We start from the raw sequence: 16,191 nt of genomic DNA on the forward strand, positions 1-16,191 counted from the left end.
TTAAGCGCCTGATGGAGGGTTAAGCTTTTCTACCCTTAAAACTACCCTAAATTAAAACAGTAAATATATATGATTACATATTTAAAAATAATTTAATTTAAAGTAAAAAATTGACATTTATTGAATAAATATTTACAAATTATATAAACTTCACTCAAATGTGCTATATATACATATAAGAGAACGTTTGTATGTATTCATGCCTACGTTTCCAAAATATATGAGCCATATTATGTATATATATATATATATACATATACATTACAATAGTTTTGGGTTTCTATTATACTGGGTACTTTCACATTGCTCCAATATTCACAGTCCGAAATTTTCAGTTACTAAGTAGAAAAAAATATGATAATTTTTGGACCATAACTACTTCAATTTTCATGCTATCACAATTTATAAAAAACCATTGTAAAGGTAATTAAGAGAGCTACAACATCCTGCATTGCAATATATAGTAAAAAACCTTTTTCTCAAACGGTGAAGGGTTAAAGGACTTAAGAGAGGCTGTGACTGCGCTGCCACGCGCTCTTTAAACAATCATATCTCCGTCAATTTTTGTTTGACAGAAAAATCAAAAAATCCACATTGTTTGTCAGAAAAGTACCTACATTTTTGATCCCTACACTTTTATACGTATCTGTTGTCATTTTGAGATATTATGAAAAAAGGTGGTTTTTTTTAAAAATTTAAATTTTTTTTTAATTGTGACTTTTTATAAATATATGTGTCCTGAAGCAGCCAAACTGTTACAATCTATCAAACTCTTCATAATAAAGTTGATTCTAGGCGGAATACGATTAATTTTAATTTTGGTTGAAATGGCACTTATGAAACCCGTCGATTTAAAAGAAAAACATTAGATGCTCCTCTTATTTGCAATACAGCTCACTTATTTTACCTGCAATAGACTTTTAATAGTGCTCTTTTTAAAGCTTATTTCAAGCACTACAAAACCCTTTTTTTTATTTCGAATGCCTAAAATGCATCTGGTCGCCGCTAGATGGCATTGACCACATCGATTAAATTTCAGACAAAATAAAAAAACAGCTTTGATTTTTAATATCTAGCTTAATATTGCACTTAGAATACTTTATAAAAAACCCGAATTGTTTATTGTTTTACCTGCTACAATTGTGTTCTTTATAAAATTTTCGATAAAACGTATATTTTTGGAGATATTTGCAAAAGACCGATGAAAAACGTGAAAAAATGTGAATTTTCAATTGCCAATAACTTGAAAAGTATTGGATTTTTTCGAAAAAACTTTATAGATGATTTTTTTGCTTAAAATTAGGGCCTTCTATCGACATCCAAGGTTATTTTGAAAAATAAAAATTCACCCCGAGAAGGAGTGGCAACCACCCCCAGGGTGGTTGCGGAGTTCAAATCATTTTCACTTTTGAAGTTAAGGGTAAGATGAACCTAATTCCAAAATTGTATGCAATTTGGTTCACAATAAAAAAATTCGGAGCAATAATGCTTCAATGACTGCACTATAAAGTCACCTACCTATAACGACTAGGAAGAACAATTTAGAAGAAATTACAATGTGGCTTTGAGCATAAAAAAGGAATGTGCACAACATGCATACAACACACTTAGTAGCATACCATCAGGTGGTATACAGATGGGCCAAAGACTGATGAGGAAGCTGGATCAGACATGTTTGGATCACGAATCAATCATTGTGAGGCTCTCTGAATCATTGCAAGAATCACTCACTATAAAAATACAAGACATTGCCATCTTATCCGAGATTGAAGCAGTGAAATCTTTTGTAATTAGCTCTGATAAGAAGTGGGACCTTAAGCACATCCTCAATGATGTGGGGTGAAGCAATAAATTGGATGTTAGGACACATATGAAACACAGTGAATAGAGTAACTGATAAACTAGCCAGGAAAGAACTACTATGACTGGGTTTTCCTCCACCACGTATATATTAAAGAAGCACAATTAAATTGACCTCTATGGTCGTGTTTTCCCCTGACTTCCAACAAATATAATAAAAAGTCATTACATTACTTGTGGGGATAGACATATGTATATCAGGACTCAAATGTTTGAGATCTGGAGGCCAAAACACATCTCCTGCTCAGTTCAGATAGTCTCAGGTGGTTGTCCTCTAGACTTGTCTGGCCACGCATAGTGACCTGCTGTGTTCTGTGCCACCACTCAGTGCTTGCGTAACCACTCGCTGCTTTGCTGTTCGCCTCACCAAGTCACTGTGTGTGGCCTGCTGAGCTGAGGGACAGGACGTGGTCATAAATCATCAACCTAACACAGAGAACAGTCATGTCCAGGCAATCTGAGAGGGCAATCAATGCCAATATCGAGCAACTTGCTGTTCACAACTTAATGTACTAGATACATACTGTTTTTTACTACTGTACATTTTATATTCAATAAGATGAAAAGGTGATTAAAATATTCTTCAAAAAATACAATTTGGTTTATTAACAGTTTGATATCAATACAAAAGTTGGACTTAAAATTATTTAATACTCAAGACAATTACTAGCTACACAGTAAGTGCTCAAAATGAAAAGTATTCAACAAAATTTACATGACTCTTTTAAGTGGATCACATCAAAACATATTTGTAGGCAGAGGACGCTCTTCCATCCTTCTGAGAATTGTTTTGTACTCTTTCTCAGTCTCGGTAAACATCTTATCCAAAGTATCAAAACGCTGCTCCGGAGTCTTCAACCCTAGAGCCGTTGATAATTGGGGATCTTGCTCCAACTGAGACTTCAGCTTTTTAATCAGAGCTGTCTCTTTCTGTTGACACATTATACAAGTTAGAACAAATATAGCTAAACTTGTTTTACAGTTAACATCAACATTTAAAATTAAATCAAATATGTTTACATTTTAATAAATAATTATTCACTTTCAGATACAAATGTTTTAGTGTTATTGCTTTCAAAACCATACAAAATAAATGGCATTTATATTTAACATTTTATACACTACAAATTATAAACATCACTCGAACACTCTTAGATAGAAAAATCTAAATGTTATTTTCAATCTAGATCAAGTGTTGTTTAATAAAAAAATTATAAAACTACAAAATTCATGTGAAACTAGGTACTAAATAAATTGTAATTCTAAATACATAATAGCAATTTGGTAAGGCCTATTACTCAATGGGGGCTGTCAAATAATCTCTCTTAGTCTTTCTACTTACGATATCTCTAGGAACAAATTGACCTATGGATGTGAACTTTAGCATTAATCTTCATTACTGTATATATATGAGTAGTAGAGAATATCTTTACATTAGTGTTAAACCATGAATCATGTTTAAAACTCTCTGACAAATTTGTGTTTTAACTAATGAAGAATTATTCATTAACATTGTCACCTAGTCACAGACCACACGTTTTAACATGCACAAGTAGTGTTGCATACATAACTATATCTCATATGCAGAATTTATGTATAGTAGCTATGTTAACTAAATTTGAAATATGTGCTCTTTGAAACAAATTTCGTTGATTAAAAAATATATATGTTATTTAGTTTGAAATAAACCTCCTACTACTGTAATTTATTTTCCTTGAATTTACATAAATTATTTCAATTTTTAAGCCAGCTAAACTGCATAGCTGTTCTTTATACTCATGAGGGGAATCTGGTTCGGGTTTTAGTAAAATAATTTTCTTCACTTTATAGAAGGTAAACAATCTTTTTTTGTTATCTTTACATTTTACAGATACTATTCTTTATAGAGTATGTTAAAGTTCAATTTGTATTATTTATAAATATGCAAAGACTTTAGAACATTTTTCTTATTTTTACATCATATTTTTCAATATCTTAATTTTTTATTTCGTAATACTGAAATAAATAGTACAGACTCCAAAACTTATTTTTAGAGACTTATGTTGTAATTTAAGTAGAAACACTCTTGACAGATTATGATGAAACTTCTTTTTTTGTAACAACTATAGTTGTAAGAAGTGTATTATCTGATTTACTTTGACAGATGGCCATAGTACATTTTAATTTAGTACATATCCACTTTATTTGAGTTGCTGTTTCACATATAAATTTGGCCTTATTTGGCCTTTATCAAAATATAAGCCATAAAATTGTGGAAGGTGGCAGAAATATTTATCACATGGCCATTTTCAACTTCTGAGCTTTTATCTCTGTAAACTTGATATTTTAATTAAAGCCAGTCAGTGTTGATCTTATTGATATTTCTTCGTTATTTATGAACTAACATCAAATTTAATAGAATGCTTCATGTTAACTAAGTTTCCACAGTACCCAAGGTACTCTCTGTCTCAGTTACCTCAGTCAATCGAGATTCTAATGTATTACATTTTTTGTTTATTTAAACCTATGAATCTAAATAGTTCTTTCAATGCAGTTGTGATAATTACTGATAGCGATCACTTTAAAGCACTTTAACATATCAAACTAGTATTAACGTACATTGGGTTTGACTGTAAATAATTATTTTACAAATTAAAAACAAAAGATGAGACATGGGTTTAGCTATTGCATAAGTAAACAATTTGATTTAAACATGATTGAATACAACAACTAACCTGGAATGGAATGTTGAGCCGTCTTTTTACATCAAGACGATATGAAGAGTAATCACTTTCATCGTGGATGTTAGTTTCCTTCAGCCGAAGTATCTCATACACACGACGAGCTTGTTTCTGCAACATGATAAATGGCACATAGAAAACCAGTTTTAGAACTGTTCCAACTATTTTAAAACACATATTTTATTACCAAATCTTCAGAAAAAATTCCCTGAACTGAGCTCCAAGATAACCCACTAACTTTAGACATTTGATCAATGGTCTGCCGACGGTTTAAAAGTACGAGGGGGTAAGTTTCCCTGTTCTGTAAAAAGACGCGTACGTAACACAGCGTGCAGCTGTGGGCGGGGATATGTAGCGCGTTTCTTGACCGCCAAAAACGAAACTGCCGTTGAAATTCATCGTCAGTTGTGTCAAGTGTATGGTGAACATGTTATGGTCCGTTCAATGGTCCGTCGTTGGCGTGCAATGTTTTTGGGAAGGAAGAGAAAATGTTCATAAGCTCGGCAATCTGACGTCATTAATGCTGTACGAGCAGTTATTGACAATGATAAGCGAGTGACTCTCGATGAAATTATGGATAAACTGCCGTCAAGTGTTGAAGTTAGCCGGTCATCTGTGCATAATATCATGACAGAAGATCTTCAGCTTGCAAAAGTGTGTGCAAGATGGGTGCCTGCCTCGCTTATTGAGCAATGCCCATAAACAACAACGAATGGCTGCTGCCCAGTCTTTCTTGCGATTGTTTGACGATGAAGATGAAAACCTTTTCAGTAGAATAGTCACTGGTGATGAAACATGGATTCACCAACTCAACTCCAGAGACCAAACGCCAGAGTATGGTGTGGCAAAAAAAAGGAGAGGCAGCTCCTTAAAAAAAGCCAAAGTTTTTGAGTCGGCAGGAAAGGTAATGGCTACAGTTTTTTTGGGACTGCCGTGGAGTGTTATTGATTGACTATCTTCCTCGTGGCGAAACCATAAATGCAGAAAGGTATTGTGAAGTTCTCACCAGACTTCGGCGGGCAATACAGAATAAACGGCGCGGACTTTTGTCGCGCACGGTTCTGCTTATTCAAGATAACGCCCGACCACACGCTGCTCGTGCAACAATGGAACTTTTGAGGAAATTTAAGTGGGATGTTTTTGGTCATCCTCCATACTCACCAGATCTTGCGCCTAGCGATTTTCATCTGTTTCGGAGCTGAAAAGACACCTTGGCGGTCGGCGATTTGCCAACAGCGATGACCTTCAAAATGAGGTGGATACTTGGCTTAAAAATTTGGCGGGTGAATTTTGTGATGCTGGAATAAAAAAACTACTTCCTAGATACCAAGAGTGCTTTAGAAAGGGATGGTAACTATGTAGAAAAATAAGGTATGATGTAAAAAGTTGAATAAATGTGTTTCAGTTATTTTCTAAAATCTAAAGCTGTGGGCAGCGATGAAATTTCTATTGACATGATTCAAGTCAGTGAGCCCTACGCAGTCAAAAACCATTACACACCTGGTAAACGTTTCCCTGGTTGGCAGCGTGTTTCCAAAGTCATGGAAAACAAGTATTGTTCGGCCAATACCGAAAGGGCAAGCTGCCAATCAGGTAGACCAGCTTAGGCCAATTTCAATACTCCCAGCCATGTCTAAGATACTGGAAAAGATTGCCATTAGACAAATAGACAGTTTTATGAAAACATCGGATATTTTACCGAAGCTGCAATCGGGCTTCAGGCGCAATCATAGTACATGTACAGCCCTGACAAATCTTTTTCAGTGATATGATTGACGCCAAAGACAGGGGTAAATATAACTCCATTGTTATGTTGGATTATTCTAAGGCCTTTGATTCAATGGGACCATGAGATGCTTTTAGCGAAGATGAGCTATTATGGCTTTGACTTGAGCGTAGTCAATTGGATAAGGTCATACTTAGACTCCAGCTGCAGGTGACGCGTCTAGGGAGTGAAACATCAACCCCGCTTGTGAAGTATCGAGGCATTCCTCAAGGTAGTTGCCTAGGGCCTATTCTGTTCAATATGTACACAGCCGATATGCCAAGCTGTGTGCAAAATTGCACAGTTCATTTGTATGCTGACGACTCGCAGCTGCACTTGTCTTATGAGCCATCGCAGATGGTGTCAGCCATTGATATGATCAATGTCGACCTTGAAAAAATATTGGGGTGGTCAATGGCGAATGGGGCTGAAACTAAACATAGGCAAGTGCACTGTGTTGCATACGGCGCCACACAACATTGTGCAGTCCCTCAGTGAAAGAGGAGTGATTGGTGAGGCTCGATGGTCAGAGTTTGGCTGTATTTGATAGGGCGAGAAACTCTTGGCGTTGTGCTAGACAGTGGCCTCACGTTCTCTGACTATGTCACGCATGCCTGTCAACGAGCACTCGGTAGACTGAGGGGGACTCTACAGATTTAGAGATATTTTACCTGAGTCTGCGAAGCTACGTATCATGCAGTCACTAGTCCTGTCCGTTTTCGCCTACTGTTTCCCAGCCTACGGGGAATAGCATTTCTGGAGAAGACATGCATCGCATTCAAAAGTTGCAAAACTCTGCTATCCGTTTCATTTTTAATTTGAAACGATTTGAGCATGTCTCTCCTTACAGAGATGCCGCTGGGGATGATGTCGGTAGAGACCGTCTGCAGGGTCATGACGTGTTGCATGGTCCACAAGGCTCTTGTTAATCAGGAGCCTCAGTACCTTAGTGAGAAGCTCTCATTTCGGGATGAGGTCTCTCAGCGCAGAACCCGCCATGGGAATCTTCTTCACTTTCCCAAAGTTAGGCTGGAGTTGGGAAGAAGGAGCTTCTCTTATTTCGGCCCGAAATTGTACAACGACCTCCCACCAAACGTGAAACAATGTTCAATAGCTACATTTAAGAATAAGATGAGGCAGAATTTGCTTAATGTATAGATTTTATTTATTTATTTCTATTTAATTTTCATGTATATGTTGTATTTGACGATAGTTGTTCTGAAAAGCAGTTTGTTCTGTATGTAACTGAGATAAATGCTTGATGAAAATAAAGACAAACATTATTATTATTATTATTTTTTTGAGTCTTTAACTTTTTCATAATTAATGGAAACTTACTTTTTGGATATCCCTCGTACAATTTCTTCAATTTTCAGAACATTTTTATCTATTCAAACAGTTGGTTGGACATCCGTAACGAGGCTTGTCATAAATGGACATATCAACATTTTTAAACTAACAAAACAACTTGTACACTTGAGCTTTTCCACAAGCAGCATCTTTGGAGGCTGTATTCAACATTAACAACATTTTTATCAAGTAGGAAATAAAATTTCACACCTACGCTGTTCACTCAAACTTGCCTTCATAAAAAAGGAAAATAGCATAAAACTGCAACGTCAAAAATTGTCACTACAGAAGAACCGAACAAGCTAAGTCGACAATTCAGGCGGCACTGAAATGGCGATAAGTTATGCTACAGACACCTAGCAGCGGAAGTTTGTATTGCACAAGCCCTGTCCACAGCAGAGCTATTCCGGGAACGTTTGGATACCCCCTCGTACCGAAGTTTGTATGTATACAATATTTGAACTAAGCAATTAAATACAAATCTTTAATTTTAAAATTTCATAGAAATGGTTATCTCCATTTTATTAACTATTATACTAACATTAATTTAATATATAGACACAATGTCCGAAATGATATCAATGTCCTCAAGCCTTGACCCTGGAACTGTAGTGAGTGTCATAAGGACTCCAGACATCATAAAGTCATTCTAGTTTGTCAGTTTGATTTGATGGTGTGTCTGTCTGCAGCAGACACATTTGGAGACACAGTCATTTTAAAGCCCTTTTCAGTGCAATGTACCTACTTGTAAGATTATTTTTTGCTATATTTTAAGCTTTAATGATATACATTTTGAGTTTTAAATATAAATTTATGGTTAAGTTTATTTTCATTTAAGTTTGACAACAGATACAAATCAACACGAAAGACTGTTATGGCTCCCTGAAGTGTTGAAAAAGAAATTAGAGAAAGCGAAAGCACCACATTAGAAAATAGAGATGACATGAGAAGGCAGTTATTTTTTTGGCCCTGAAAACAGCTGTGAAGCAGAAGAATCAGATGATATTGTCATTGAGTGAGCGGGATTGGATATATTTGAAGTGCACCAAATGACAACAGGTGTACATGATAAACAGAGTTTCACTTGAGGATTTGAGTTGGAAGAGCACGTGGAAGCTGAAAACCAAAACTTTATTTTAGATAAAGAGAGTGCTACACAGTGACCTACACATCTCAACAAAAATAATTTGCTGAGGATGTACATCACATAATTTGAAGCGAAGAAATAAGTATACGACTACTCTGTCCTCGTAATAAAGCCCGAAAAATAACATCAAGGCCATAAATCTTTTATTTTCTAACTGTATTTATCTTCTCATCAACTGTATTATTGAGTTCACAAACATGTAGATAAAAAAAATTGAGAAAGATATACCTGGAAAGACACTAAGACTACTGATGTAGTCGAGATTTGTTTAATTTAAGGCTTATTGTATTTGAAGGTGTTTTAAAATCATCACACAAACTTAATTGATTTATGGGCTTCTAATAGCATAAGAGTAGTACTTCAGGATTACAGTGTCTTTAAAAAATCTCAGTTATACCTTTGTACTCCACACTTAGATGATATACGGTAAAGGAGACATGCACTTGACAAGTTGGCGCCAATTAGAAAAAATTTTAACATTTTTATTAGATACTGAAAGACCTACTATAAACTTAGTGAGCACTCACAATAAAAGCACTTGGTGTAGATTTCACCAGTATATAGATTAAAAACCTGTTCACTAAGGACTCAAACTCTTTATAACTCCAGAACAACCTATACTTAAATCTAGAAGTTTATCTGAGAAGTCAATTTTAAAAAGAAAGTATACTATAATGAAAATTGCTGGTATTAACATGTACATAACTTTGTGAAATAATGAAACAAACAGTAGAAGGCAGTTTTTGACATCCTTGGGCATGGAACTTTGTAGAGACCATAAGACGAGAAGAACAATGACAACAATCCCGCTGGAACTCCATCAAACTATTTGATGACTTACAGGACAGTCAATAACTCCTCCACTTTCTGAAGGACAAAACAACCAAGTACACAGAGATTTTACTTGCGCGAACATGCTAAAGACAGAAAAAGGCAAACTAGATGCTGTAACTGCCACACTTTTTCTGCAGTGAACACATCAGATTTTCTTGTGTGGAGTGCAGCAGGGGAAAAGAGGTAGAAATCAGCAGATCACAAAAAGATGTCAAAGTCATAAACAGAATTTTTACAAGTCTAACAAACAAATACACTCATTTCAAATACACAGGACACACACATACAATAATTTAACACCTTCACTGTAGCTCTATTTGAGGTGATCTTGAGTAGTGGTACGAAACTCCTTCGCACTAGTGTGTCTGCCGCAGTCAACGTGTTAAATAACTAATGAATACTCTCGGATAAAAAAGTTAAATACCGGTACCAAAGATTGAAAGATAACCACAAACTAGCCAGTAGAGTCAAAATAACGGGAGTTACATTAAAATTTAGTCACAACAAGGAGTAACTGGTGTACCAAAAAGTTTTGAAGTGCATGGGGAAGCCTACATAAATATCTTAAAACAAAAAAATTTTGATTACATCTCTACACAATTACAATAAAATCACCTTATTTATTTTAAACTTGAGGCAAGCTTCATTTGCCATTGCTGGGTTGAAACCCATTCTGAGTTTGTCCGGAGAGAAACTGTCCAGCGTGGAACACAGACTTGCATCCACATAGTCTCGGAGATGTTGGAACTCTTCATTAGGATCTTCCACTGGAACAAATTGGTACAATGTTTATCAACAGAACAACTCATAAATCTTTCTGTAAAAGTAAGCTATTTTTAAAATGTGTAGAAAGTTGTATGTTGAAAAGTAACAGGTATAAACACACATAACTACACACACGCACACAGACACTAACCTATACACAGACACCCTTTCATAATATATTGCAGTCAAAACCAGGATTCAGTAAAAACTGATATTGACTAGTCAAAACTGATTTTAAACGAAAGTCATAGTCAAAACCAGCTTTGCCAGTCATGTGCTGTCTAGTACAAAAATATTTTAAATTATATTAATTTTTTGACTCCGTAGTGAAAGCATTTTCATTACCTCCCCTCAATATTATTATTCAAATTACCTCTCATCCCATTCCTTATTATTTTTTTGCAGTAAAAGTAAAATAATATTATTTAGCACTGTTAAGAAATTTAAGAAAATCAGGATTTTTAAAATTATACTTCACACAATATTGTATTACATTAAAACACTAAAATTGTCAATGACATATAACATTTTACTTTATTTCTCTTTGAAAACAAACCATATCAGAAATAGCAAAGATAGAACACTGTCAAAGAAATCAATGTCAGCATTTCCCTTCAGCACTTCATAAACAAAGAGAACATGAAGGCAATGGTTAGGACGGAAGAGATAAAGGGCAGCACCACCTATGGCCTTATATTTTGTTCCTAGACCTCAATGTCATGGTGTGTGTATGAATTTTATTGGTTGAGGTTTGTTAAATTGTTTCCTAATTAAATTTTTTCAATATTACACAACTGAAAAAGAGGAGAGATTTCAACCCTCGAAACATAGTCTCAATATTTAGGGGTTATTTTACAGAGATGAGTGATAAAGAAAAAAGCCTGGTATGAGTTATTATAATAGAAAGTTATAATTTTTAGGTTGGACTTTGTACTTGATTTACATCTTGCATAACACTTCAAAACAATGTACATATTGAGCTCTGCTTACGTTAAATCTTTTTTCAGAACTCCTTGTAGACCACCCTCCATTGGATATGAAGAGTCACTAACTACCTACTATTTCTTAAGTCCAGTATTCATTTACTAAGTTTTTAACTTTCACAACTTAAGCCGTGACAAGAACATTAAAACCATCTAGAACAGAACCTACATTGTAAATGTTTCAAACTTTACACCAGCATAATTTTTAGTGAACCCTTTGAGGTTATATTTGAGGCATTGTACTCTACTCCTAAAGACCCTTAATTTGATGTACTACTTAACATATACTCTCGTTTATGATTTCCTTCTGACAACAACAATATATTGTATAATTAATAATTGCAGTTTTCTTTTAAATTGATCTGATATATATAAACTCTTTCAAGTAGGTTAAAGTTTATTAAAACACAAAAAAACCAGTGTTTATGTTTTATTTTCGGGTTCCCAGAACCCTTTATTAATGTTATTCATGTTATTTCATATGTATGTTATTTAAATTACATGAATATGTAATTAAAAAATTCTAAAATTACATACTGAAAACTCTTACACTTAAAACTATCTTTTGATATATTTCTATTGCTAACAGGATTAATGATTGGAAATAAGGGGAAAATATACATAAAGACATAATTATGAGTGAGAATAACAAATTATTTGACAATATTAACCCTTTGAGGTCTCAATAAAAATTGCTTCAACTATCCTCAGGTCGTATTTAATTTCTGTTAGTTTACAGTTCTTTGACAATACACAAATGCAAGTTTTAAATCCCTTTTTCTGCAACTTTTTTATTTTTTTCTCTTTATATATCAATGTAAATAACCTAAAAAGAATGTTTACATTATTTTATAGTATTTTTTATAACTTTAAGTAACATTTAAAAAATATAAAAACATCATTTTTATTTTTTTATACATATGTAATAAACCAAAATTACATGAATACAGGTGAAAAGGCACTAGGATCTCATCAGATACATGTTATTCATTATATAATATTATATATAATACATTATATATATTATAATTTTGCCTTAGTCCAGCCCTAGGCCTACTTTGGGTAACATGTCTAGCTCTTCCTCTTAGTCTACTAGTTTGTAGCATAGGCCTAACTCTATTATTTGCATCTCCTTGTCCTACTTCTATCACATTATCCACGAATTGATCAAATTCTTCCCCATCATTACCTAAAGTTTCCAATCTAAACACATCACTTTCGTCGTCTAGGTTACCGGCGACTAGGTTACCGTCATTTACCACAATGTTTTCAGAAGAATTTTCACTATGATTCAACTAACAATCACTATCACGGTCTTCTTTAATAATCTGTTTTTCATTTTGGATACTAATTTCACTGAAAATACTATCACAATCATCTAATTCATCTAATATTTCGTCATCGTCAGTAAAACTTGTACTTGGACCAGCCATATTGTAAACACGGCGCAAGTGCAGACGTCAGTTGTATTGGTCTTCTATTTTCACTTCCAATGCCTCCTATATCGTGAATAAAGATCGACGTAGCATTCACGTAACCAAAATAGAAGTCCAAAGTACCGAATAACTCAAATACCGAACAGCAATAGGTTAGAAATGGACAAACAAGCAGTGACATTATCCGGTCGACCTATTGTCGACATGCGAGCGTTCAGCGAAACTGCCCGCGGTCGACCTATAGTCGACGACCAACCGCAAAGGGTTAAAACCTACAGATAAAAAGATTAATCTAAAAGAGATTAATTTCTGTGGTCTACATCACAGTTCATAATTATACTTATTTAGCTGCAATTGTTCCTACTACTCAAGTATTATTTATGTAACTACAATTGATGGAGTATTAAGTAAAGACTGACCAGTTATATCAGTGACGGCATCGACACCTCTGTAGTGTTGATAGACTGAACACAGGAGGTGTACGCCAAGACCACGGCGCTGGAAGGGAGGCAGTACCAACATCTGCGACACACGTGGTCTCGTACGGTCGGGATAGGCGTAGTACTCGTACACTGTACAGTAGCCAGCAACTGCATGACACTCGACACCAGTGGGGCTCTTGTACTTCTCATACCTGGCAATTTGTAATACACAATACTCAGCAATTTAAAAAAAATATACATTTTTAGTAAAATATATGAAATTGTTTTCATACAACAACATACACAACAAACATATTAACTACAAATTTTACATCTATTATATTACTTTACAATTATAGAGTTTTTCTTTTATTTATTTACTTTTCTGGGTCAACTCTTGAATTGTTGTAATCTTTTCTTGTATAGCTTCCAGACAGATGGATAGAATATGGAATGGGAGGGATCTACACTTTTACTACACAAGAAGGCCCTTGCCACTGCAGATCACATAACGCCAAATGTATGAAAAAGGGCGTTACCACAATATGTTTGTCAATATGTAAGTAACAAAATTCTTTATAGCTACTTCTATTGTGTATGTAGAAGCATAAAAAATATCTTTAATTCTATAACAGATGATCATACAAATATTTTTATGCATTTAGACTAAATGTTAATTTATTCAACTTTCAAATTATATTCAACTTTTCAACCATTCACATTTTTATTCTCAGATTGACCAAACTGTTTTATAGGAATTATTTTTACTATGGAAGAATTCAATATTTAAACTATTAATAAATTACATAAAAAGTAGTGGCAACGTCCAGTTAACCAATTGTTTTCAATGTATTCCCAGAAAATACCAAGGCCAACTTAATTTACTATTAGCCCTAAATTAGCTTTAACATATACTTCATTAATTGTCAAAAAATAGACCACAAACAGAAAATCACCTGCTAAACTTTGATTAAGTGCTAGCTGAGCTTTCAATGTCATGTGAGTGCTTCTAGAAAACAACATGTTAATTATACAGTAGTTGACTGCTGACAAACCCAACACCAAATTTGTGATGTCTGGTAAATACTGAGAACGATCAACAATATTTAACAGGTCCTAAAGGGCTAAACATATTGTCAAAATATAGATAATATTATAAAAAAGTTCAACTTAGAGTAAAAAAGTATCTCAAGCCAGTAAAGAAATTGCAGCTAATTTAAATGATCCATTAGTGGGCAGGAGTAATTTTGTAAAACTAAATGAAAAGTCCAGTTTCACACCCTAAAGATATATATACTGAATTTGGCTTTTGTATATGGAGTCGTTAAAAAGTATATATGGGTATCCATACTTTTTATTCACCATGTATATTGTTTTCAATAGAAGTAGTAAAAAAATTGTTTCTATACTCAAGGGGATTTTAAACAAAACTACTAGTAAATTTTAGACAACATGTGGTATATATCCATAAGAAATTTAGATTTGTAATTTGTATCTTTCTTGAGAGAGAAATTGGGCCGGGTTGAGTCCAAACTGTAATACTGGTAGGACACACACTGGTGAACCACATTAACTGGGATAATAACACTAGGATATTTAGATGTGTACTCACAAAACAAAAAATTGCCACTTTGAGTCATCAACATCTATGTAACTGGCTGCATCAATGTAGAACAGGATAAAAGTTTGCAGGCGTTCATGGAAATTCAGGAATTTCTGATTGCTTGTATCACAATGATATATATCATAAGTTTTACTTCCATAATCTGAAATACATAATGCCAAAAATTAAAGTAATTATCATGGAATGGAGTATCATTTTATAACTAAGACAAAACACATTGTTATAAGGAATAATATACAATAGATATAAAAATATTGATTTAAAAAATATTTATTGGTTTTGTACAACTGTTTAAATATTTGATTACAATAACTCTATGATGTCAAGTTACTGAAAGCTAAGGGATGCATCTCAGCTTATCACTTCATAGAATCGTGTTTAAATCCCCACTTTGGTAAAAACCATTGTCAAATTTTAAAATATTATAATAATTATAAACAATAATGGTATCCAATACAGTTTAAAAAAAACAAAAAGATCACACAAAAGAATGTTTTTTGTCATCAAATACAAAGAGTGATCTGCCATTATTTTTAACAATCATTAGAGCCTGGTCTGAAGTAATGTGAAAACCGTTTCATTTTAGAAAAATAAATCATTCCAAAATAGTGTTAGACATACGACTTAGAATTGGATAATTAACATTGTTACCAATAATACATATACATTTCCAGATCTATGTCTAAACATTGCTAATATAATTCAATTCCGGAAATATTTGTTCATTATGACACTAGCCATGTAAGCCTATGAACCAAGATAATAAACATAAAAAAATTATTTATTAACCATGTTAATTTTTAGTTGTCATTTACACAGTATTAGTCAGCTCCTGCTTGTTTGGGAGTGAGTATTGCATATTAAACATGTCACTCAATAAATATAAAAATTAATAAAAACCTCTATACATAGAACTCAAGAATTGAAAAGACTTAACCATATGTCATCTAAAAATAAAAACTGTTTCTTTTGGTTCTTCTCCATGCAACAACTACTATCGTAAAGCTGGTTCATTCTTTGGGATTTTGCAGAGGATCTTCTCTTACTAAGTGTCAATGCACAGGGAAGGTGTCTTCAAGTAACTTTACTCAGATGCTTTAAATTGTCCAAGTTCAATATTTTGTTTCTTACCAGTACAAAAGTAATTTCAGTTCTTACTTTCATCCTGTTGAAAGCTGTATTTATTTCTCAATTGCTTAACTCTACGAAATGATAGTATCTTGGAGAGGATTCAGCCAGATAGGTTGAAATTTTTACTCCTAATTTTAATCTTTACTGGATAACA

The 16,191-nt window shown here is 33.8% G+C and overlaps 1 protein-coding gene across 1 annotated transcript in view; it reads right to left on the reverse strand.

Moving 5' to 3' along the window:
* Positions 1-2,446: 2,446 nt before the first annotated feature.
* LOC124375211 (histone acetyltransferase type B catalytic subunit) overlaps positions 2,447-16,191 on the reverse strand; it is a 28,164-nt gene continuing 14,419 nt past the window's right edge. Inside the window, exons 6-10 of the mRNA XM_046833329.1 lie at positions 14,895-15,048; positions 13,280-13,494; positions 10,292-10,443; positions 4,575-4,691; positions 2,447-2,790 (exon numbers count right to left, since the gene is read on the reverse strand). Coding sequence (XP_046689285.1) covers positions 2,599-2,790; positions 4,575-4,691; positions 10,292-10,443; positions 13,280-13,494; positions 14,895-15,048 — 830 coding nt within the window. The 3' untranslated portion in view covers positions 2,447-2,598. The remainder of the gene's footprint in view (positions 2,791-4,574; positions 4,692-10,291; positions 10,444-13,279; positions 13,495-14,894; positions 15,049-16,191) is intronic.

This window comes from Homalodisca vitripennis, chromosome 1, assembly GCF_021130785.1.
Source record: "Homalodisca vitripennis isolate AUS2020 chromosome 1, UT_GWSS_2.1, whole genome shotgun sequence".
Taxonomy (NCBI): domain Eukaryota; kingdom Metazoa; phylum Arthropoda; class Insecta; order Hemiptera; family Cicadellidae; genus Homalodisca; species Homalodisca vitripennis.